This window comes from Pholis gunnellus, assembly GCF_910591455.1.
Source record: "Pholis gunnellus genome assembly, chromosome: 12".
In the NCBI taxonomy this organism is placed as follows: Eukaryota; Metazoa; Chordata; class Actinopteri; order Perciformes; family Pholidae; genus Pholis; species Pholis gunnellus.
In genome coordinates, this window is record NC_136539.1 from 20,139,022 (window position 1) to 20,161,897 (window position 22,876).

Sequence of the window (22,876 nt, forward strand, 5' to 3'; positions counted from 1 at the left end):
TATGTGATCTACTTTCTGCCCTAATTAAGTTTCCACTACTTTTGAAGAGTCATCTCCGACTCCTCCTCGGTTTGCAGCTCGTCGTCAACGGTGAGCTCCGTCCAGCGGCACTCGTCATGTGCTTATGTCTCTTAATCTTCATCGTTGGCTAAAGCCAGCGCTAAAGCTAAGATTAGCCCACATACACACTGAGGGGTCACACACACACACACCGTTATAAACTGAGATCACATACGCCTTGCATGAACGGGGTGACACCGACTTAGACACACATGATTACACTCAGCACACACACACACACACACACACACACTCCGTCTTCTCTTCAGCTGACGGAGAGCGAGAGTAGCTGACATCCTGTGGTGTCAACACTTAGTCAGAGGCACATGGGCGCTCATCTGGACCACACTGCACACACACACACACACACACAGCTGAGCAGCCATATGAAGAGTTCAAGAGGAATGTTAATTCCAAAGTCTTTTTCCTCGTTCGGTCCTCTGCAAGGAATGTAGTAAACTAATCAGCCTCCGTTCGCTCCGTCTCACGTCAAGCTGCAAACAAGTTCCTCTGTGTTTGGGCCTTTGAGTCCACAATCAGCCGCAGATTTTACACCCATAACGAGGCATCGCAAAACTCACAGCTCGGATCAGCAGGGAAAAAAACAAAAAAAAAGGAGCAAATCTTACTTCTAGAGATGCCTCCAAATTAGGAAATAAAAGATTGTAGTTTTATTGATTGAATTATTTTTTATAAGCTGCTTAGAGCGAGGAACAGCTCATAATTCCCTCTATAATATTTGATATTGCTGTGTAAACATCTCCTTCAAACAACTGTATTAAGTCTAGTTTCTTGGCAAATATTACAATTTAAAAGATTACCTTTGAACACATCAGGATAACGGTATAAGAATACTCATTTTGACTGATTATAGCGTGACCCGGTCATAAACTGCGTATCCGTACATGTGTTAGCTCCGGCGCTGCCGAGGCTGCTAGCTCTCCTCCTGACGATTGTGACGCAAATGTGATGTTCAGAATAAAATTATCAGGGATGAGCGCCTAGAACGCATTAATGTCGATCCTTTCACCGGATCGACTGGACTACCCATAACCGTGGGCATGTTTAGTGGATGCATCTGAAGACGCCAAACATGCTTTTTTAAGTGTTAAGGAGAACAATTAGACCTTTGGAACACAATGACGCATGTTCAGTGAGGCCAAACACAATCCAGCTGTAGTCATTAACATGTGTTTGTGTTCATCATGATGTACTTCGGTTGTTTGAAAAGCAGAGAGAGAGAACACGGTGTACACTTCTATTATGTGACCCTAGTGGGAATCAAACCGTCACACCGTCACACCGAGACAGTGTCAACACAACGTTCCACTGGCTGACCGAGGTCACACGTGCAGGTGTAGTGTTAACATCTCCACGGTGTTGGTGTGAGGGAGATGATGACAGATGGGTGTCAGCTCTGCTGCCACGAGCCAATCACAGTGAAGCAGACAGAAGACACCTGTGTGGGTGTTCAGAGGCTTTCAGGTGCCGGCGTGAAGCCTACAGGATGAAACGAAGGCTCCCGCTCAGTCAAGATACACCCACCGACACCAAAAAAAAAGCTTATTTATACATTTTATTTTTTCCAACACAGCTTCTAGACGTTTTGTTGGGGTTCTTGGTTCTGAAAATGATTTTTTTTAGACATCTCCGTCTGCCTGGACACACAACTCCATTACCTCCTCCATTCCATCGACCGCGGTGGAAGACTTTCACACTCATTTCAGCGTGTGCGTCATCATTCCATCATTGGATATGGTATTTATCATAATGTAGTCACAGAGACAGACGGCGTGGATTCCACAGATGATTGTGCTCCCCTGCAGGTTTCATTTGCGTTAAGTAATGTCCCACAGTGTGACTGCGTGCATGTGGAAAGCAACGCGTTTCTGGACAGCATTTTGAAAAAAAAAAACGTGCATAATTACAGAGAACCTTGAAGGCCACGGTCTGCACGAGAGCGTGGGCCTTCCCTTAAGTTTTAGAGCCAAAGGCGTCAACACATTTATCCACACATGAGAACGGAGTCCAATGCTATTTAGATACAATTACTTATGTTGGCTCATCGTGTGTAAACACTATCGCACAGTGGGCATGGCCGGGGACAAGCTTAAGCCCAGGATATCAGACTACACACACACACACACACACACACACACACACACACACACACACACACACACACACACACACACACACACACACACACACACACGGCAGCAAGGCGTCACTGAGAGCTGAGCAAAACACTATGATGCTGTCTGGGCAACCATATGGAGGTTCTTTGAGCATATGTGTGTGTGTGTGTGTGTGAGAGAGAGAAAGTGGGATCAGGAACGTGTGTTGTTTGTTTACCAAACAGAGGAGTTGTAACTTGTGTTTAAATAACCTGTCTCACAGCCACTGTATGTTTACCTGACCCCAGCAAGGGCTCTTTACATAACAATCCAACATGCAGTGGGTAGAGCGAGTGTGTGTGTGTGCACCACGTACTACAATGAGACGGGAACCTGTCTTGGTCAGGCGCTTGAGCAGAGGGTGAACACAGACTCTTCATGAAAAGCCTGAGAAAACTGCCGAGCGGTGCCAATATTGTTGTGTGCCTGTGTGTGTGTGTGTGTGTGTGTGCCTCTTTATACACAACGTTTGACTCCAGCACATTTCAGCTCTCCTTATCCTCACTAAACGTCAACCCAAATTCCAGCCTCGCCCTCAGTAACACGGACACGCCTATTACAGTATTACTGTGACAAAAACCAGTGAAACATGCGCCGCCCTCAATCACTTCTAAGAGATTCTCCATCCGAGATGTATTTTTAGTCTCCAACACTCGCTGCCTGTAGATTTGAAAAAAAACACACAGCTTATTGTTTGTCGCACGTGCCGCGAGCGAGCAACAAAGGGAGCAGATTACCACACAGGTGTGCACCCGTTTATTCTTTGCACTGATTATAAATAGCTCATATTCAGCTGCATCCATCTGCTGGAAGAAAGAATTACATTTAATGTCTCCGTCCCCTTGATATGAAATGCTGTGAATCAAATGATTATTTAAAGACGTGCAGGCTCTCAGTCTTATTCAGCGTTCGGTTTTACTTCGCTCCACGGTTTCGGGTCACTTCTGGTTGCAAAAAAACCAAGATGGCGACGGCCAAAATACCGCTCGCAAACAGATGGGTGACATCGCGGCGACTACGTCCACTTCTTATCCACGTCTATGGGGAGAACCCTGCAGGCTCGGGCCATTACAAGTACTTTTATGGATTACATCTTCACAGTTTGGCTGAAGATGCTACGATCTAAGAAACAAAAAAGACACAAGAGCCAAGACACATGACTGCACCGTGTATTTGACCATTTTACTCCCAGTATTCTTCAAAAACCAGACGATAAAGACAGCGGCTGAGCCTCCTCTTACAGGATGTATTCCCACACACTCTGGCAGGTGATTCAAAAGCCTTACAAACCGCCCCCCCCCCCTCAATGAGTCACTCTTTAAGAGTGCACCTGATCTCAACTCATCCTCTCATCACTGCCGCTCATCCAGCCCCAGCAGCAAACAGCTAGGAGGCGAATCCACAGATTGGAAAAGAAGAGGGTAAATATTTGGAAGTGTGTGTGTGTGTATGTGTGTGTGTGACGACAACCAGCCAGTCGTAGAATCTCTCATATCACAGCAGACTATTGGCTGTGTAAGAATAAACATCCATATCAGACGCTATGAACCACAAAGCTGTGTTTTAACACCACTCGCTCTCCACGAGCTGCGCAGAAGGGGAGGTGGCCGTGACAGCTGCGTGTTTTGGACACGGAGTCGTCCTTAGTTGACAGGTGCAGACACGGGTTATTTTAGAGCAGATTTTTTTCTCGCCACACATGCACCGAATCAGAACATATGCAGTGGAAGGCTGTCAGCGCCCCGTAGTGCTGCAGATGGCGGGGCAGAGAAGGCTAAAAATTGACAGCGACACTGTTCTTCCAGTCATCCTCTGTCCTGCTGCTGCTGCTGCTGCTGCAGCAGAGACTTCATAGAACTCTTCTACCAGAACAAACATTGCCTTTGTCAATTGTGAAGGAGCTGAGTAATGCCGGCTTCATCTAAGCTACTGACAGATGGAATAAAAGAGAACAAATGTGAGCGGAGGCATTGTACAAGGCCAGGAGTAGGAGTGACACAAACGCGTCAGAGAGCCCACAATGTGTGTTTGTGTGTGTGTGTGTGTGGGTCAGCACACGCATAGAAACACCACATGGTTTGTGGTGAGACGACATCGTAGGAAGTTGCACCACAACAACTTGGAGACGGAGAGAGAGAGAGTGTCAGTTGAGACTGACATTTCAAGTGGGAGTTGAGGGAGAGCACAGAGATGGAGGGGAGTGGAGGAGATAAAGAGAACTCAAGTGGTAAATGTGCATTGTACTGTGAGATTGTGGCAGCTTGAAGTAAGACGTGTGGTTTTCCACCCGGCGCACCGCGGCGAGACTCGCTCCGTGCCTCCGACACCGAAAGCCCCAGTTGCGCTTACAATGGGGCTGGGACACGGAGCATGTGTCACCCATCTGTCAGACAATATGTCAACACCGCCGCAATACCCCGGCTAAATGTGGCAGCGGCCCGCTAAGGGCCCTACCCCATCGATGCTCCTCCAAGTACTCGCTGCTTCCTAACCCTGATCTCTACGCCGTGTCTCTTCCGCATCCATTCATTTCCATTCACAGCAGATGGCTGAACATCTTCCCCAACACACACACCCACACACACACCCTTAAATGCCTGCATCATTACAATGACAGGTGAGACATTCGATGCATGTCCCCCGTCATGCACATGCATGCACCGGCCAGCCCACACGGACCCGGCTCTCTGCACCGCACGCTGCATCTCCTCTGCAGCCACGATCAATGATTTAAACCCAGTTGCGAGCCACAGCACAGCCACAGACTTTGACATAAATAATGTAATAGGTGCAGCTTGATGTCCAAGTCTGTCAAAATATATGTGTGCCTATTTTGTAAGTGTATTTGACCCGTTATATATATATCTCTGTGCAGCGCCATGAAATAACCACAAATCAAGCTCAAGGACAAAAAGGACAGACAATCGCTGGGTTACAAAGACTCACAATGTGATGGTTGTGTGTGTGTGTGTGCGTGCGTGCGTGCGTGTCTCACAGGCGCTCTTCTAATCAATATGAAGCATTGTTTAGGAGGCAGGCTGTGATTATCACTGCTACATGAGACTTCCTGTCTTTAAGGAGCCCATTAGAACCGTTCCAGGAAGAAAAAAAAAACATGTTAAACACAAAAACAATAATGAGAGACTGAATGAAATACATCTATTCTAGTTGTCACCGGGGGCCAACATCACAATACATCAGACTCATGTGAATGCACACAAACAGCCAGGGAGTGCAGGCACATGTTGACATGCAGGCACATGGAGCCGTGTGCGCGTTCAGAACTAAATGCGGTGCGTATTTGAGGTCAGAAGGTCGGATGATGGATGAGGACTGTAGCCGCCGAGATCAGAGCGGTGTGATAAAGCAACATTTTACGTCAAAATCTAAGTCAGCAAAAGACCTGGATCACACCCGCATCTCTGGATAGAAGTCACAAAGCAAGGTGGGAAGGAGAGCGTGTTGCCCTCCAATTAACGGGCAATAACTTTTAATGGGCTGGTAGCACCTTGTTAGAGCCTGGAAGTGTTTATAGGTTAGTAAATAACTAGCTGGCAGACTAATAGACTACAGGAACCGGAGGCTAACACGACTCCACAGAGAAGTCTCGTGATATTACAGCACTCAAGTCTATCGGCCTTACAACTGAATGTTAGTGTTGACATGAGGGTTCCACTCACTAGTAAAGTGAGTAAAGACCCGTGTCCTAAAAAAAGAAGTGTGTTTCTGCAGGCTCCGAGTCCGATTCTATATTAATTCAGTGCACGTGAAGTCTATAAGAAGTTTATTGTCATATAACTTTAAAGTACAGTTGTGCGTTTAAATGCATCTGCCCTGGTTCTCTCATCCCTTAAAAACAATATATATGACAATGAAAATAATCTAATTCTAATTTGCTGTTCAGTGATTTAACTGCCTGGAGGTAAAAAGACCTGTGATTGGAAAGCATTTCTACGCCAAAGAAGAACCAGCAGGACCACACGTGCAGCAATCATGCCACACAACAGAGTGTGTGTTGCGTCTCCAGCTGTCTCGTCACACTGGTTTTGTAAATATGCATTTGTTCCTCATTAGACAGAGGTCAGTTACATAGTGGAGCGTGTGCGTGAGACAGAATGGGTTGATCACTGCGAGTGCCGAGACGGAGCTCTATAGAAACGGAGCTGAATGGAGTGATACAAATATCATCTGTTACAGCGGCACACGCGCCTTCGTGGCTGCTGTCACCAACAATGGACCCGTCACTGTGAGACACAGAACCGCTACACTTGTAAAGCCCCCCCGAGGCCGATTTGTGATATTGGGCTATTTAAATAAAATGGACTTGAATCTTTTATTTATGTTATAGAATAACAATAACTTATGTTCAGACTTGACTCACTATAGTAATTTATGGCCTAACTTACTAATCGACTAAATGCCTGGAGCTTTATAAGAATAATTTAGCTATAGACCTAACTTAACTAAGCACATCTCAAAGAAGAGGTGAAGCTCCAGCAACATTTGGAGAACACAGAACAACTTTATTTGATCGGTAGAGGTCTAACATTGAAGCTGTTGCTGGAGCACTCATCTCCCTAAATGTACACGTCAGGCACGACTTCAAGGTACTCCGATCTCATTAGATCTCACACACACACACACACACACACACACACACACACACACACACACACACACACACACACACACACACACACACACACACACACACACACACACACACACACACACACACACACACACACACAGTGGAGCATTATCAAAGCAAACACTCAAAACAGACCTCTTTAACGTCTGACCTTCCTCGGCCTTATGAGCTCGTCCAGCGAGTGTTTTATCTTCCGACACCTTAGTGTGATGACGCACTTTGAATGAACTGTAACTTGAACTGAATTATGCGTCGGGTCTGAAGCTTCAAGCTGAAACGGGAGGAGCTTTCACACAACACACACACACACACACACACACACACACAACGTACTGCGATGAAGGTGTAGCGCAGTGAAAACCGGTGAAATCACAGCAAAGCCTCTCGACATCTGCAAACCATCTTCAGCACAGGAGGGCTCTCACTTTACACTGGTGGCTCTAACGTTTTCCTTCAGATATTTCTCTCTTCCTGCCACTGAAAGAACAGGTCTGACTGTCATCGGGAGCCAACATGCCAACATGGAGCCCAATCCTTTCTCTAACACGAGCACGTTCACCTTTCATTCGGTGTAATAAGTAACTTCTGGGGCTCTGTGTGGGTTGACAGTAATGTCCTCTAGAATTATACTGCTATAAACCGTTATTTTCTAAAGGTTTGAAAGGGAAATGTCTTTTCCCCGTGTGTTGCATGCTGGTTGTTGTTCTGTAACCCAGGTGACACTGTGTGCTTTGGCATGCAGCATGGAAATTGGTTTAGATTAAAAAAAAAAGGCCCCAAATTGAACGACAGCAGGACAAAAAAAATAAACTGGAAACAAGAGAAAGGAGTCAGAAATAGCACTAAAATGTCACTGCATGCACCGGCGACTTTTGGCAACTTAATCCAGACAAACCAAAGACCAACAGGAGCTTAAAAAAAAACAAAAAAAATGACATCATATTTATTCATAGAAGCCAAGGCAACACGCATATAAACATTTGTGCTGCTGCTGCGCCGAGTGTATGACTTCACAGTCATCTTCATCATCTTTCTAAATGTGTTTCTGTGTTTTATTAACAGACAGATGAGACTCATAACACACACACACACACACACACACACACAGGTGGGGAATAACATAAATAAAACAGGTACTATATCACCTTGTTGGCGAACAGAAAGCTGCTGTGATCACACAGTCAGATCCTCACTCAGACACATGCGCTCACACATATAAACCAGAAACTGGTAAATAAACCATCTGGGTGCTTTAGTGCTCCAGGCAGCTACAAACACCTCGTGTCCTCTCCCGACTACGATAGTGTTGCTTTAAGAGGCCGGTTCCCTTTCAGTTTTTACTGTCCAAAGTATTAATCAATCATCAGAAAACGTATGAACAGAAATTCTCTAGTTTTGAAATGACATTACTCAGTGGTTTACCTGTTCATAGTCTTGCCTCTGACAGTAAACCACATCACAACACAATAAATAAAAGATACTGAGAGCCTCTGAGATCATAAACTCAGACAGGGACTTTCTCTCTCCGACGGAAACGATCCGGGATCCCTCAAGCTCTTGCAGCCAAGCAAATGAAGTAACTGTAGACAGCAACTTCAATTACCTGTTGAAGAATATCTCCAATAGCCCAGATCCAGAAGAAACTTAAACGAGGCTAAATTGCAGCTATAGCCGAGGCAAAAGCCCGGTGACGAGGCTCTGTGGGTCAGTGTCTGCTATTCTACAGATAACTGAAATACTGAGCGCGCTTAGTCAATGTGACAACAATGAGACAGGCTTTTGTCAGACGGCCTCTTCCTCCGCATCATCTGGAGAACAGGACTGATTCCTCTATTAGCAAAAAGGTCAGGTGCTGCATATGCTTTTTCTTCCCTCCATGCCAACTATGAAGTGGAAATGAAGAACGCTAGAAGAGATCCCTGGATAACGGCTCTGATTACGCTGCTCTTTCCTGCAATTCTGCCAAGTACACACACACACACAACACAGCCTGAGGAGGTGAAGAAACACATCCATGCTTGGTTTAAAACGAACCAGTGACTGGCAGTCTCTATAAATATCTTAAGGATTGTGTGTTTGGTGGAGAGGCTGCAGATAGTTGCACAGATACACATTTATTTCAGCGGAGGACACAAAACTATTTGTCTCGGTCAAACCACTAAAACACACGATATCAAGCATGTTGCATAATCAGTAAGTTGCAATATAGGGGTTGACAATATGGAACAACCTCTGCATAACAGTAACGTATACTACAATAGCTCCACATACCTTGATGCCAGTATTTGTATACTTATCAATCAGTAAGGTTAATTGTTTGACAATGCACAAACAGAAAACGGTGTTACTGTATTTCTAACCAATCAATGGACACGGTCATCAATAAATAAACACATTTCCCTCAGGAGTTGGTGGAGACCAAACACGGAGCTAAAAGAGAGTGAATAATGCACTTACAGTCATCGGGTGGACATCACATGACCACCTGGATGTGCAACTGTTGGCTCACAAGTTCACCGTATCAACTTAAAATGTGATCTTACGTCAATGTTGTGTTCCACAGATACTGATATCAGATATCGGACAGAGACTGAATCAAATAACTGGATCGGTTACCGTTATCTAATAATATTCCACTTCCCTTAGGTGGCCAAAAAACAGTCAGTCCTTCCAGGTTTAAACACACCGCGTGTTCCCGTTACTTCAGCAGCATCTACTGTGAGACCTGAACAGAGCTGGTCCTTCTGGGGGGCTCAACTAGAAGCCAGCTGTAGCTCCGCTGCTCTCCACTGCTCACAGGGAGCTGCTGGGGTCTGCTGGGGGTGTTTTCTCCAGCTTGATGAGGATGGATTAATATTTTAGTGGCTGAGTGCAAGATCTCTCCGCTATATCATCTATGTGTAATTGTGCGTGCAGGAACCAGCCTTTCAGCAGATTTTTTTCGCCTCCAAAACCCAACAGAGAGGCGAAGCTCACATAATACAAGTTGCCTGCACATAATTATACACATGGTGCAGGCGAACAGCCACCGGGGACGACTCCACACGCGCGCATTCCCTCGAGGCCCCCGGACCCAATTCAGTCACAGCCACGTTGTTGTTGCATTAGGACTTTTTAAAACTTGCATTTTCTTTAATTGGTATATTTTTTTCGGTAACTTCAGAGGGAGCTAAAGAGAAGGAACATCCTGCCAAGCACACATCTCAACCACTGAAAAGATGACAACTCAGTGCAGGAAACACCACCACTTGGCAGATGCTGTTATTCAAATTGACCCCGAGTGTAATATATTCTTTCGAGGAGAAGAGCCTCTGCAGTGAACACAGCTGCGATTAAGTTGTGTGCCGGGCAGACATGCCTTTTAAAAAACACACTCAAGTCTGACAATGTAAACAGAGCAGTGTTTAACCTACTGACCCACAGCCCTTGGGTCTACTGGGTGGCTTATTTTGTAGAATATCTCAGAGAGCGGCCGGCCACCACTCATGCTCAGCATTAGCTAGCGCCGCACATCGCCACCAACAACCTGAGCCCCACGGCCAACTCTGCCAGAGACGTGGCTCCTGTAGTGTGGCCGTCTGTCCGGATGTAGGTCAGCGTTTCACCGAGAACGAACGGGACATAAACGACACATAAATACACGAAACCTGAGCAGAGCCTGTAAAATACATAATTAACTAAACTGGCGGGTGGCACCTTGGCACCAGAAAAACACTCTACTCCTCCTGAGGGATGAGGGAGGCACGCCGCACACACACACACCCACAAACCTTCCTCATTATTACCATAATTTCTCCCACAAGCAAGCTGAAAGAGACACGGTGAAACGGTGAACTAGCAGGTATTTCATCCCCCGTGGATTACAGGGTGATGTCGGTTCACTTGCAGGAGGTGAATGAGACACACTAGATAGGCCTCGGGCTTATATTCCCTGTCAGCTCTTGGTAAGGGACACACCGGGCCACACAAATGCACGAACTGACACACACACGTTAAACACACACACACACGTTAAACACACACCTCCTTGGACCGAGAGTTATAATGACATTCAGGCCTCGTACAGCACCCTCGAGTGTCCTCCTAGGCCGCGAGCTATGCAAATGGAGGGTAATTCATTTTGTTCAGAGTGGAGCAGATCACCTCCACGGCGATGTGTTCCAGGACGAGCTCCACGTTTAAATCCACAGAGAGTCCAAATACTCGGGACAGGTAGGCCGTTGATCCGTTCAGCTAATACTAACTCACGGTTTTGGCTCCATTAACAGAGGAGCCCAGAGGCTCTACGCTTCGCTGCATAAACCCTCAATGGCCTGTGACTGTAGCAACCTTTTACACGCACACTAATACTCCACTGTTATTTGCAATGTTCCACATTTGATACGCGTCATGTAAACGGCATATACAGTTTGGAGTTACAATTGCAGAGATGCATGCCCAGTAGAGAAGCCCACGTTTCTGGTTGGAGGGAGAAACGGCCCTACTTTTAAACTTCATCAAAGACTTGTACACAAATATATCGCAACGCCGAGGAATTGAAAGCGGCTGCATGTAAACGGGAATATTCATTTTTCAGTAGGAATATTGTCTTTTTCGGGATAAGGCCAGAAAACTCGAATACTTTGTGTCTTTGTGTAGACTGCATTCTGATGTTTCAAACATGACGTCATTACTTTCACCAAACCTGGGACGCTGTGCCGTTTTGGTCCGATGCACTGAAATTAGCATTTGCTGTTGTCCACAAGTATTAGCTGCAGTGCAGTTTAGAGCTGCGAGGAAAAACAAAAAAGGAAAACAACATCTTTCCAGCCGTCCATTTCTTTATGCACAGCGCTGTGTTACGTCCCCTACTGTGAGAAACACAGGCACAACTTTTGTTTTTTTCTCCCGTGGATGAACCAGAAAAGAGCATGGCCCGAGGGCACAGGATGTCTCTTAATGTGTGAGTCAAACTAATGGACTGCTTCCTTCTACTGACCTCTCCTGCTCCCTCACTCGTCCCAAATCCAACCTCTCTCTCTCTCTCTCTCTCTCTCTCTCATCCTCAATCCATGACTTACTCTCCTCGCTCTTGTCTTCTTTGTTTCTCCCGCCCTCATCACCCCGTCCTTGCTGCTGTTGTTCTTGCGCCTCGGGGAACACAGCGGCACAAGGGGCAGGATCAATCTGACAGCCAGACGGATGTACACAACATGCTCACGGGGGCCAAGTCTTCATGCTATAGTCGACTGATACGTGTGCATGAATATGGACACGACTACAGGGTGGATCCTGTTCTCCATGGGGCCTTAATCCAGGACACACACACACACACACACACACACACACACACACACAGCCACACACACACACACACACACACACACACACACACACACACACACACACACACACACACACACACACACACACACACACACACACACACACACACACACACACACACACACACACACACACACACACACACAGCAGGGATCACAACACTGCTTTCCAAGCACCATTCACAGTTAACCCTGCAGAACACACACCCACCCACCCACGCACACACTTGCTCCAATGCACGATCCAGGGCGTTGGGCTTTTAAAGTAATGTCTTTCCTGACTGCGGTGTTGTTGTTGGATTTCCCTTGCAGTTAATCCGGTCTCTTTCGGGATCGAAAACCCACAATTGGTGCTTCGGTGCAGTCTTAAAAAGAAGCCGCGGCTGCAGCAGCAGCTCTCCACACGGAGAGAGCAGCAGGTCGGCTGATAAAAGGCCACTCTCTTCTTCTGCGAACTGTAAATCACAGACGGTCTGTACGATGAGTAACACTGTGATTCAGAAAACTAAGAGCAAGTGTGTGTTGTTGTGTGTGGCGGGCTGACTCAAAAGCATTTGGCTTCTAAGTGTTCCTTCTGCTCCACAAGAACATGAACACATATTTAAAACTGTGATTATTATAGGTTTAAATTAAACATGAAGGCGCGGGGGCCGGTGGAGCAGGAGGAGCTCTTTGGGACCACGCTTGTGTGTGTGTTTGAGTCAGCGAGAGAGAAACAGCTTGTGACTGTGTGGGACACAAAACAAGAAAAAGAGCACACAGCGTTTTCAAACTTGCCTAAACATGTGCTGTGCAGCGCCGGTCTTATCACCCTGTCAAACAGTCAACCTCCGTGACACCCCCAGAACCAGTCAGCCCGCTATGACTGACTGGCTCCGTCCCTCAAGCCTGCCAAGCTCCTGCTTCACACGGAGCTTCTGTTTGTAACGCCCAATGAAGTGCTTCATTCAAGACCAGCAGTCTCTTCTTCATGCATCAGTCAAAACAGAGACAGTTTCCCCTCAAACAGATCTTCTTCTTCTTCTTCTTCTTCTCCAAAACAAAGCGGCGGTCTCCCTCGCCGTTTACCCGCCTCTCTTGTTACTTTCTCCGGTTCCTTTATGTGAAGTTGGAAAGTCCCAGGTGTGGTGCAGGTGCTGCAGCCATTAGGGCAGAACAAAGCTCCGCGAGGAGTGTATTGAGTAATGACTGAAGAGGCTGGGTCACAGGAAATAAAGCGCCGCAGCTGTATGGACACATCTTGGCTGCAATAGATTATAATTATGAGGATAAAAGTTAATGTTACACAGAGGTTTGTTGCCTCCCTTATTTCTAAAGCGGGATTACAACAGGAAGGTAATTGTAGCAACAGTATAAATCACCTATTTAAACCTATAAACTATTATTCTGAAGGGAGTTTATGGTAGTATTCTATATTTGCATTAGTTATTTTAGCGTGGGGGTGACTAGATTCTTATTCCTCAGGGGATGAACACAACCTAGATGATGCTGGGGGACTCCTCTCTGCAGGCACCGCTATCCTCTTACCCGAGCAGTGAACATTGCTAGAAGGAGCCTGGGTGAGACCGTCAGTCACTAACCATGACCAGATGTGACCAGATGTGCCATGACTCACGGTGGTCTGGTGCCCTGCCCTTTCATCTCTGCAGCAAGTTGCCAACCGCCACCGGGGGTCAAAGGCACACGGTTATCACGCCGAGTGTACTGTGTAATGTCCGGGCAACCACAGCAGGAGGATGATAAACGCTGCCACAGCGAAACAGGATCTTATCTTCATGTTGGAATAAAGCAATAAAACTGGGAACGCCACAACTGTTATCACATCCACGGCGACCATAAAAAAAAAAAAATGCAATAACACCCGTGTATGAAACTGTTGTGGGACGTGGCCGCGTCTTCAAAATAATGTAGTGTGTCATTAAGGTCACCATCAATTATGATGAACACGGGGACACCGTTAATTCCTACACAAATATCCCCACGCTTTGATTGTTTTTGGAGCGTGCATGTGCGTTTTGAGTGTGTGTGTGTGTGTGCGCGCGTGCGTCTTGCGCGCGTGTCATACCCTCGAGGTGTTAGGAGGAGCTAATTGGAATGCCCCGGTGACCAACGTTCATAAAGGAATAAAACTGTGTGAATAAAAACAGCAATTTCAACACTTACTTGCCAATGACCTCGCAGAGCTCGTACACATCTTCAAAGAGGATGTCGTCGTCCGCCATAGTCCGACCCCGGCTGGGGGAAAAATTATCCCCAAAATATGCGTCCCAAACCTGACGGTGCTCCTAAAAAGAAAAGAGGGGAACGGAGAGGCCACGAGCAGCTGACCGTTTTGGCAGAAATGAATGACAAAACACCGCTCGTGCAGTCGGTAAAGAGTTCCCAAGAAAGGTTTCTAAATTCCAGTTGTTGCCTCCTTCGTCGACCCCCCGCCCCCCCCAAAAAAATATGCTGCGTCGCTGTGGGTGATTCGGCACAAGGGGAGCTCAATAATCCGGTTTGGGAGTCCGCCGGGTTCGGCCCCGCCTTTCCCACGGCTTCCCGGTAACGTACTCCCGTCTCAAAACGCAAACCATACGTGGTTGTCAAACAAGCAGTAACGGCTACGGTGTTGTTAAATGTTGCACTCACACAGAGGAGGAAATGCCCGCACGGACCCCCGGTTCGGCGGTGCGCATCAGGCTCGGGTTACAGCGCTGGTCCAGGTGGGTTAACGTAACAGTGAGCTCCACTTCCCGAACAGCCACGGGTTACACTTTCGGGGATACACGCGCGCACACAAGACGCGCGCAGTCCTTCTAGTCGCGCAAAACCGACCGACGGGCGGGTTGAAGTGTTCACCGTAGAAAAACTGAGAAGCTGCACTCTCTCCGTCTCTTTCTCCTCGGCAACACTTTCCAGCCGTTGGTGTATGTTTTTCTTTTTTTTTCTTCCTCCCGTGTGCTTGGACGCTCCACGGAGCTTCCATGAAACTAAGCTCCTCCCACACGGGGGTTGTGAAACTGTTCAGCCGTCCTCCATTTTGGCGCCGGGCTGTTACCCAGCATGCTCCTTCGAGGCCCAGAGGCTTTGAGCCAGTATGGCGGAGGAGCGGCGCCATAAAGGCTTTTCTAAAACCGCAGTTTCCCTCGGACTTTTTCAATGGATACACATGAAGTGGAGTTCCCACCCGGAAGCGAGGAGGAGTATGAATGAAGCATGTGCCTACATCTAAACAACTGCTTAAGTTGAGAAGTTATAAACACAGTTTTATGGTGAACGGTATCCTATTACACAGGGGTGAAACAATCGGGCGAATTGTCCAATTAGTTGATCAACAGAAAAGAAAATGTATCTGCAACTTTTTGGATAACCGATAAATCAGTTGACTCATTTTTCAAGCAACAAATCCAAAGAGCTGGTTTCATGATTTCCTGATTACTGATTATCTCCATATTCTTACTGACGTTTGAAGAAATCACCTTGGGCTTTGGGAATCTCAGCTTGTTTTTCTATTTTGACAAACAATGAATCAAGAAAACAATTTTAAGATGAACTGATACTGAGTTGCTGCCTTAGATAGCATTTTAGAAATGCTGATGTTTGAAGCATTTTGGTGTCTGATTAGCCCCGAAACTCACCAATCTACTACTTAAACAGACTGTCTTTGATTGTATGTGTTCACACACTGCAGGAAACAACACCACACAGCTCCTTTCTGTTCAGCTGACTCTCAGATGTTTTATGGAAATCGAACGGATGAACCCTTATATGTTTCTAGATGTAGCTAAACTGCAAAGCAACCAGATTACCTTCTGGAACCCAAAAATGTAACATTGGATACGTTTTGAAATTGAGACACCATGAGACAGTATTACTGCAGCGTCAACATTCACACCTTTTACCATTTCTACGCAAACATGCGAGTACAACATACAGACAAGTGCTGTCTATTCATATTTCAAGGGCTCCGTTGGGATAAATGCATTGCCAGCTGATTGCCTAATTAATGGTGGGAGAATAATTAAGCAGAGTCGGTAAACCTGGGATGATGAGCTTGTTCTTTTATTTATGATTTTTCAACAAAAAGGGTGGTGATGTAATTAAATAAAGCCCAATGCTGCTACTGTAGGTATTGCGTCCCTCCAGTAAAAATTATCTTCTATTTGGGCCATTTGAAGTATGAAATGTGTGCCCTTGCTGATCATGTGAGGTTGTGTGAGTGTGGAGAGGCGTTGCGAGGTGACGAGCGCGGGGGGGGGGCACTTTGGCTTAGGAATAAGAGAAATCAGGACATCAGAGAAAATCTTATCTCTAACCAACACACCCTTCCAGACTCAGCCGGTGGGGCAGCAGTGTGTGTGTGTGTGTGTGGAGGAGTGTGTGTGTATAAAAACTGATGTACTACAGACTGTTTGTTTGTTGAATAGGAGCTGTAGCACTACACACACACACACACACACACACACACACACACACACACACACAGACACAGTCGTGTCTTCCTGGTTTTTTAAAGCAGTGTAGCAATAAAATCCAGAGAGGAGGTTGTTGATGGTTTAGTGTAACAAACGTATTGAAGCACATTACTGACTTTGTGGACTTGTCAATGTTATCCGTTTAAGTGGTCCTTTAGCTATTAAGTATTGTAGTTCCATAGTTTGGGGACTTGTGAGAGAAGGAATAATAAATGAATTGCTTAAGTCTCTTTAGGTCAGGCTCCAAAAATGCTGGATATACGCTGTGCATAAACAATTCAATAGTGCATCTACATGCCCGTGTATTTCAAGCTCCACACCACGCAGGCATAGCGTAGGCCTTGTGTTAAAAAATCCAGCACTAAACTAAACAAATGCCGAGAGGGCCTAACCATATAAAAGCTGATATTGTATTTCTAGAGCAGATGTTGAAGGGAAACAAATAAAAATGTTGCTAATACGCCCATATCAACATTTGTACGATGATGCAAGATATGTAAAAAGATATTTGCTGTTGGCATCATTTCTAGGGGACAGAGTTTCGTGACGACACGTTCCAGTGCAAATGAGAAATGTGCTTTCATTGGTAACGCCACAGCAGCCTCTATGATCAACAGCTCCATTGTTTGATACAGTTGATCCGGTTCTCAGATCTGTGGGAAACTATAATGTGAAATCCGTCCTGTTCGGACGTAATCTGGTAACATCTGTGCGTCACAGGCAGGAGAAACAAGAACGAGTGCTTGAGGCAGCAGGTAATGTTGCAGGGCTGGTTATGATTATGCTGCACGGCAAAAGTGCCTTTGACATTTCCCTGGTGTGATCAAAGTGGAGACGCCCAACAGGAACAGACTTAGCACTCCCCCCTGTGTTCTCCAGAAGAATGGTGTCACTTTCTTCTACATTACAGACACGTAATATGTTATTTGACTGCATTGTTTCAAGAGGTGTTATCACCTGTGTGCCGTATAGAGAGCCACACGTGTGTAGCAGCCAGAGGAGTGTCGTGCCGTTGAGTAACGTTGTGTAACTAAAAGACATATCTGAGGAAATCTCACAGTAGTCGTCTTGTAGAGCAGCAGAGCTCTATAAAGCGATCAGAGTGACGGTGATGAAGAATACAGCGTGTGTTCCGGTGTGCCCTTTGATGTCGGAGGAGGACGATCACAGACTGTGTACAAGTCTTCAGCGTTTCTGTGATCTCGCGGAAGTCGTCGGCTACCCTGGAGCATCTGCTGATGGGTGACATGATCTCATTCAACTCTGTGTTCTTTCACTTCTGCGTCTCCTCCTCTCGCCGTTTTAGTGAGTTTTCCAATGGGAACGGCGTGGTGTTTGCTCCGTGCAAACAATGTACAGACCTGTGCAAGAAGGATTCCTCTCAAGCAGCGCTTATGGCTCCTCGCAACCGTGTCGCCTATAAAATGACGTTACAACTCTCTCTCAGTTACGTTCCTGGATTACATTATAAATTGCAACAAAACAAACAAAACAGCAACAGAAGTACTTTGTTAGCTTCAGTAAAAACATCATGGTTTAGATTGAAATTATTACGTTTGTTACGTTGGTTAAGCTAATGTATATTTAAATCTGTGAACGTTGACTTTTGGTTTCACAGGACACAAAGAGAACAGTACTGTACATACTCAGTGTTGGGAAGGTTACTTTAGAAATGTATTACAGATCACTGGTTACTCTGTTAACATGTAATATGTATTTTAATTACTTCATCAAAATAATACTTATTACATTTAATTATTTTTATGACAGAGGTTTTAAACTGAGCACTAAAACTAAAAAGTCTTTAAGACTTAAACCCGGGCAGTGGTTTACTGTTAAACTTTTATTATTAAAAGTTCTTTAATATAACTTGACTTAAAATTGGAAAAGAGCAACAGAAAGGATAATATATTCTACATATAAGCTTTTAAACTGAAATGTAACCCCTCTGTAATCACCAACATTTGGATAAGCATCAGTCATTTAATTACATATTTCTCTGTAACTAACTGATTACAATTACATTTACATACTTAAATACTTACAGTATATTGTACTTTTTTAAAGCATCAGAAGTACACTCTAGTATTTATTTTCAGACTTTAGAAGTGCTTAGAGTTTAACAGCCATTGTCACATAAATAGCAATTTTCATGAGATGCTTTATTCCTTGCTACACCGTTATATATTATATTATATATATTCTAACAATGCAAATTGTTCAGCCACTGATGCGGTTCATTTTTTGCATATTAAATCATTATAGTGCTCATTTTTGCACCTCACTCTATATTATAGTCCCTCGATTGGCTTTAGCATTTAGCATCTAAATGATCCAACATTTTCACCAGCTCGTTGCTAACTGTGTCTGTTTGCTGCTGAGCTGGTACCAGTTTATCAGAGGGTGAAAACAAGACCTGCTACGGCTGGAGATGGTTGATGAAAGCAGTACGACTGAGCCGAAACAGTCAAGCTGCCGCCATGAAACCAAAACGATGGGCCGAGAGAAGATTAAAAAAAACTCTGAAAGGAAGGAACTGCAGAGAACGACCCAGTAACACAAGACACTTGATCCACTTGTTTACTGGTTTTCTGGCTAAGACATCCCTTGTTTACTTGCTTTAGAAACAACTGTCTCTGTACACATCTCTTTAAACAGCCCGGCGCCGAGGACCGGTCTCTGATGTGGGATTCTTCCTGTCCGGCCTCAAGAAGCACACTGGTGCACATCACAGAGGCAGATCATGACAGTGCTGCTTAATGGCGTCCTCCTCTGGTTTTGGTTTTTGGGAGTATTACGTCTCGCCCCCTGGCCGAGTCTGAAGCTTGTTCCATTTTCTAAGAGCGGAGTAAACTGAACCTCCTCACTATAGGAGGCTTTGGTAAAAAGCGTTGCCTGTAGAATGCATCATCCGTTTGCTGCAGAAATCCATTTAGGAGCTCTTTGTGTCTTTCCCGTAGCCCTCTGACAGTCTGGACTGAAAAAAAACAAACCAGCACAAATATCTTTTATCTTTCTCCGGGCGTTTTTGAGGGATTTGGTCTTAATTGTGTTTGTTTGCCCGCTTCATAACAACATGCACATCCTCCATGGAAAGAAGAGAAAACCCGCTCCGTGTTTTCTCTCGGCTCAGGCAAAATGTCAACAAGTGTTATTCTTGTACCGACCCAAAAGCCTGTCAGTGGTTATTAGCAAGTCAATTTTCTTTCGGCGTAGAGTTGAGACTAATTGTGTTCCATCTCGTCTCTGGGGCAAACAAAAACACACAGAGGGTGATCGTTATACGTCTGTCTGGTCCAGCAAAGAAGAGACCTGTCCTCACACTGACTAGTGTCTCTTCTAATGTTATTAACGAAGCAGAAATCAATGCTGGTTAACACAAGAGGGATCAATGGACTTCACAGCCCACAGGATGGATCAGTAATTTGGTTACCAGTGGAGCTGACACAAGGAATGGGTCACACTTTAATTTAACTATTAAATTTAAATTAAATTTAACTATTAATTTAAACTATTTAGAATTTATAAGCAGTATATAAACATTTAGTACATGCTTTAAGTACACAAGAATGTAGCTACTACAACTATAACTCCCATGTGTGGAGGCTGCTGAATGAAATATTAACAACATGGTAAATCACAGTGGTAATAATGATAATATTAATTATAGAGTGTCTATTTGCACCTGGTGGTCATATGGCAGCTATTTGGCTATTCACAACCGGACAAAGGAATAGTAGTAATAATAGCAATAGTAGTAATATAAGGAGCGACAAAGTACGTGTCAGGAGTAGGTTGTGGTTGATGAAAAATATCTATTTTTAAAGTTAGTTGACTTATTCATTTCTTTTAGTTTTTTTATTATTATAATTCGTTTTCAGTGGCAGTTTAATTAGGTTTAGGCACCAAACCTCCTTGGTAAGGTTTAGCAAAAATAGCGAACAGTAAGCTCCATATATGCATACAGTATCTAATGTGTGGCATTGTTGGCTACATACACCTGGATGCTACACTCTTATGAAATACGTCCTAATAAAATGTATAGTTGTCGACAGTTAACATGTCCTAATATCTCCTTATAACTGCCTTATAGTGGGTTGTATAACGCATGGTATACATGTTTTATGTTGTGTGTTTCTGCATGTATTTATACCAGTGAGTGAGAATGACAAAGAGGACGCTCGTGCAGGCTGCAGAGTGCTTATCAGGGACACGCTGAGCAGTGGGGAGAAGTAGGCGAGAAGAGGAGACAGGGTGAGGAGGAGGAGGAGGAGGAGGAGGAGGTATGAGATGAATGGCAAATGGTGTGTCTGAGTTTAGAAACGCTGCATCTTCAGGATGCAATCACACCAAGTTCAATGTTGGAGTCCATTAGAAAAACATTTCCCCCATGCCCCCCATGACCACACATGTTTGATGATACCCTCACATTGAAAGCAGCACAAGTGGCTACTTGAAGGGTGCTTATTTCTGTCCTCTGCTATCTGACATCCATCTGTACCAAGCTTGCCTCTTGAGGAGAATGTATTGGAGCCGAATTAACATATTTGTCTTGGTTTGTTTTTACGATAACTATACATTTTACTCCCAAAACAGCGAGCCTGCTCTGATTGGATGTCTGGCTAAACTAAACCCAGTGGAGGAGGTGTATACTGTGCAGCCACACTCCCATGTGTGTTGGTGTGCAGCGCAGCACTCTCTAAATGAATATGGTGCCTTGAAAAATAGCTCTTTCGGTGTTTGCTCAATTTCATCTGCCCCGTGGTACTCTGTCCCCAGACAGGTGAGTTGAAAGACGCGCTGAAGGAACGTAATGGACACATTTTTAATGGATTGTTGCTCCGCGGTGGAGAGGGAGGAGGGGAAAACACAATTATTCACTCTGTCTGTTCCTCCATCAAGACACACTTCTGTGAGGAGCAGTTGGGAGAATATTCAGCAGTTCAGACGTGTACTTTGTCATCTTATTGATTTTGTATAGTTGTTATTAATGTAATAAGAGCAGGAGAGTGTTATTAGTGTTTATATCAATGTTGCTTTGGCAGTCGTACAATTAACCATGAGGTACAGCACATAAAAGAGATGCGTCATCTTTCACAACATCCAGTCACAGAGATTCAGCTTTTTTTAAAGGTCAATTTTTTACAGAGTTGAAAAGCTAAAACTCTTACAGCTTAATACGATTCGACAAAATATATGATCCATACATTGAGCCCTGTTTGCTGAACAAATTAGATCACAGAAACAACATATTCCATACTGTATTCTTGCAAATGTGCATCGTGCTGGAATGAAAACACTTTTTTTCCTGAAGGCTTTTGACATGTATGAACCTAAATGCACAAATGATCCAAAATGACATATGTGAAAGAACAGTACGTCCACTCATGACTTCACAAAGGCCTACTACATAATTTGCCATAATTATTTCACCATGGTAACTCAGGCTCTGCAGCTTATCTGCCCTATATGGTCACAATCTCCGTGGCAAGAGCAGATAAGTTAATGTTTTCTATTAAAGTTGCACAGCTGATAATACTGATTAAAGATATCGTGTGTCGGGAGAACTTAACAGATTGATTTATTGAATAAGGGATACATATTTGTGGCATTTTCTGGAGAATAAAGTGTGTTTTTTTAGAGACAGCGTACATTAATTGACTTCAATCAAAAGCAAAAAATAACTGTGAGGGCAAGGATGTTTAAAATCTGGCAGAACTACTTTGCTCTCAATGAGTTATAAGATGAGAAGCTTTTCAGGCTTTTTTTCCAACCACATTCCTTGTTGCGTGTTTAGCTTGGTGATGTCATCTGACTTCTTTCTCAAACGGACTCACCTTGACTCATTGTGCAAACACACACAGTGTTGTATCAGTGAAAATGAAGTACAGTCTGGCTTAATGATAAAGCAGAGAAAAGCTAATGCACTGATTACAAACTCTGCAATCATCCTCCATCAATATGTCAAGCTTTGACAGCAGCAGCTGTGTTATTTTCAACCAAAGGCTCATATTTATTCATTCTCTCTTCAGATCTTCAATCGTCACAGGTATACATACAATGTGACTTCTGCATTTACCCCGTCCTAAGCATTTAAGAGCAACGCTGCTCCAGGACACCATGCAGACAGTCGTCTGAAATCAAACCGCCCCAGCAGCCCAAAAGCACATTCAGAGGCTGCCACTATACATAGTCGTTTTTATTATA

At 44.7% G+C, this 22,876-nt stretch overlaps 1 protein-coding gene across 7 annotated transcripts in view; it reads right to left on the reverse strand.

Moving 5' to 3' along the window:
- The window catches only part of caska (calcium/calmodulin-dependent serine protein kinase a), a 96,010-nt gene extending 80,884 nt beyond the window's left edge, over positions 1-15,126 (reverse strand). For all 7 annotated transcript variants that reach the window (XM_079170005.1, XM_079170003.1, XM_079170001.1 and 4 more), the window contains exon 1: positions 14,376-15,126. In XM_079170005.1, the coding sequence (XP_079026131.1) occupies positions 14,376-14,434 (59 nt within the window). In that variant the 5' untranslated portion in view covers positions 14,435-15,126. The remainder of the gene's footprint in view (positions 1-14,375) is intronic.
- Between the last annotated feature and the right edge of the window lie 7,750 nt (positions 15,127-22,876).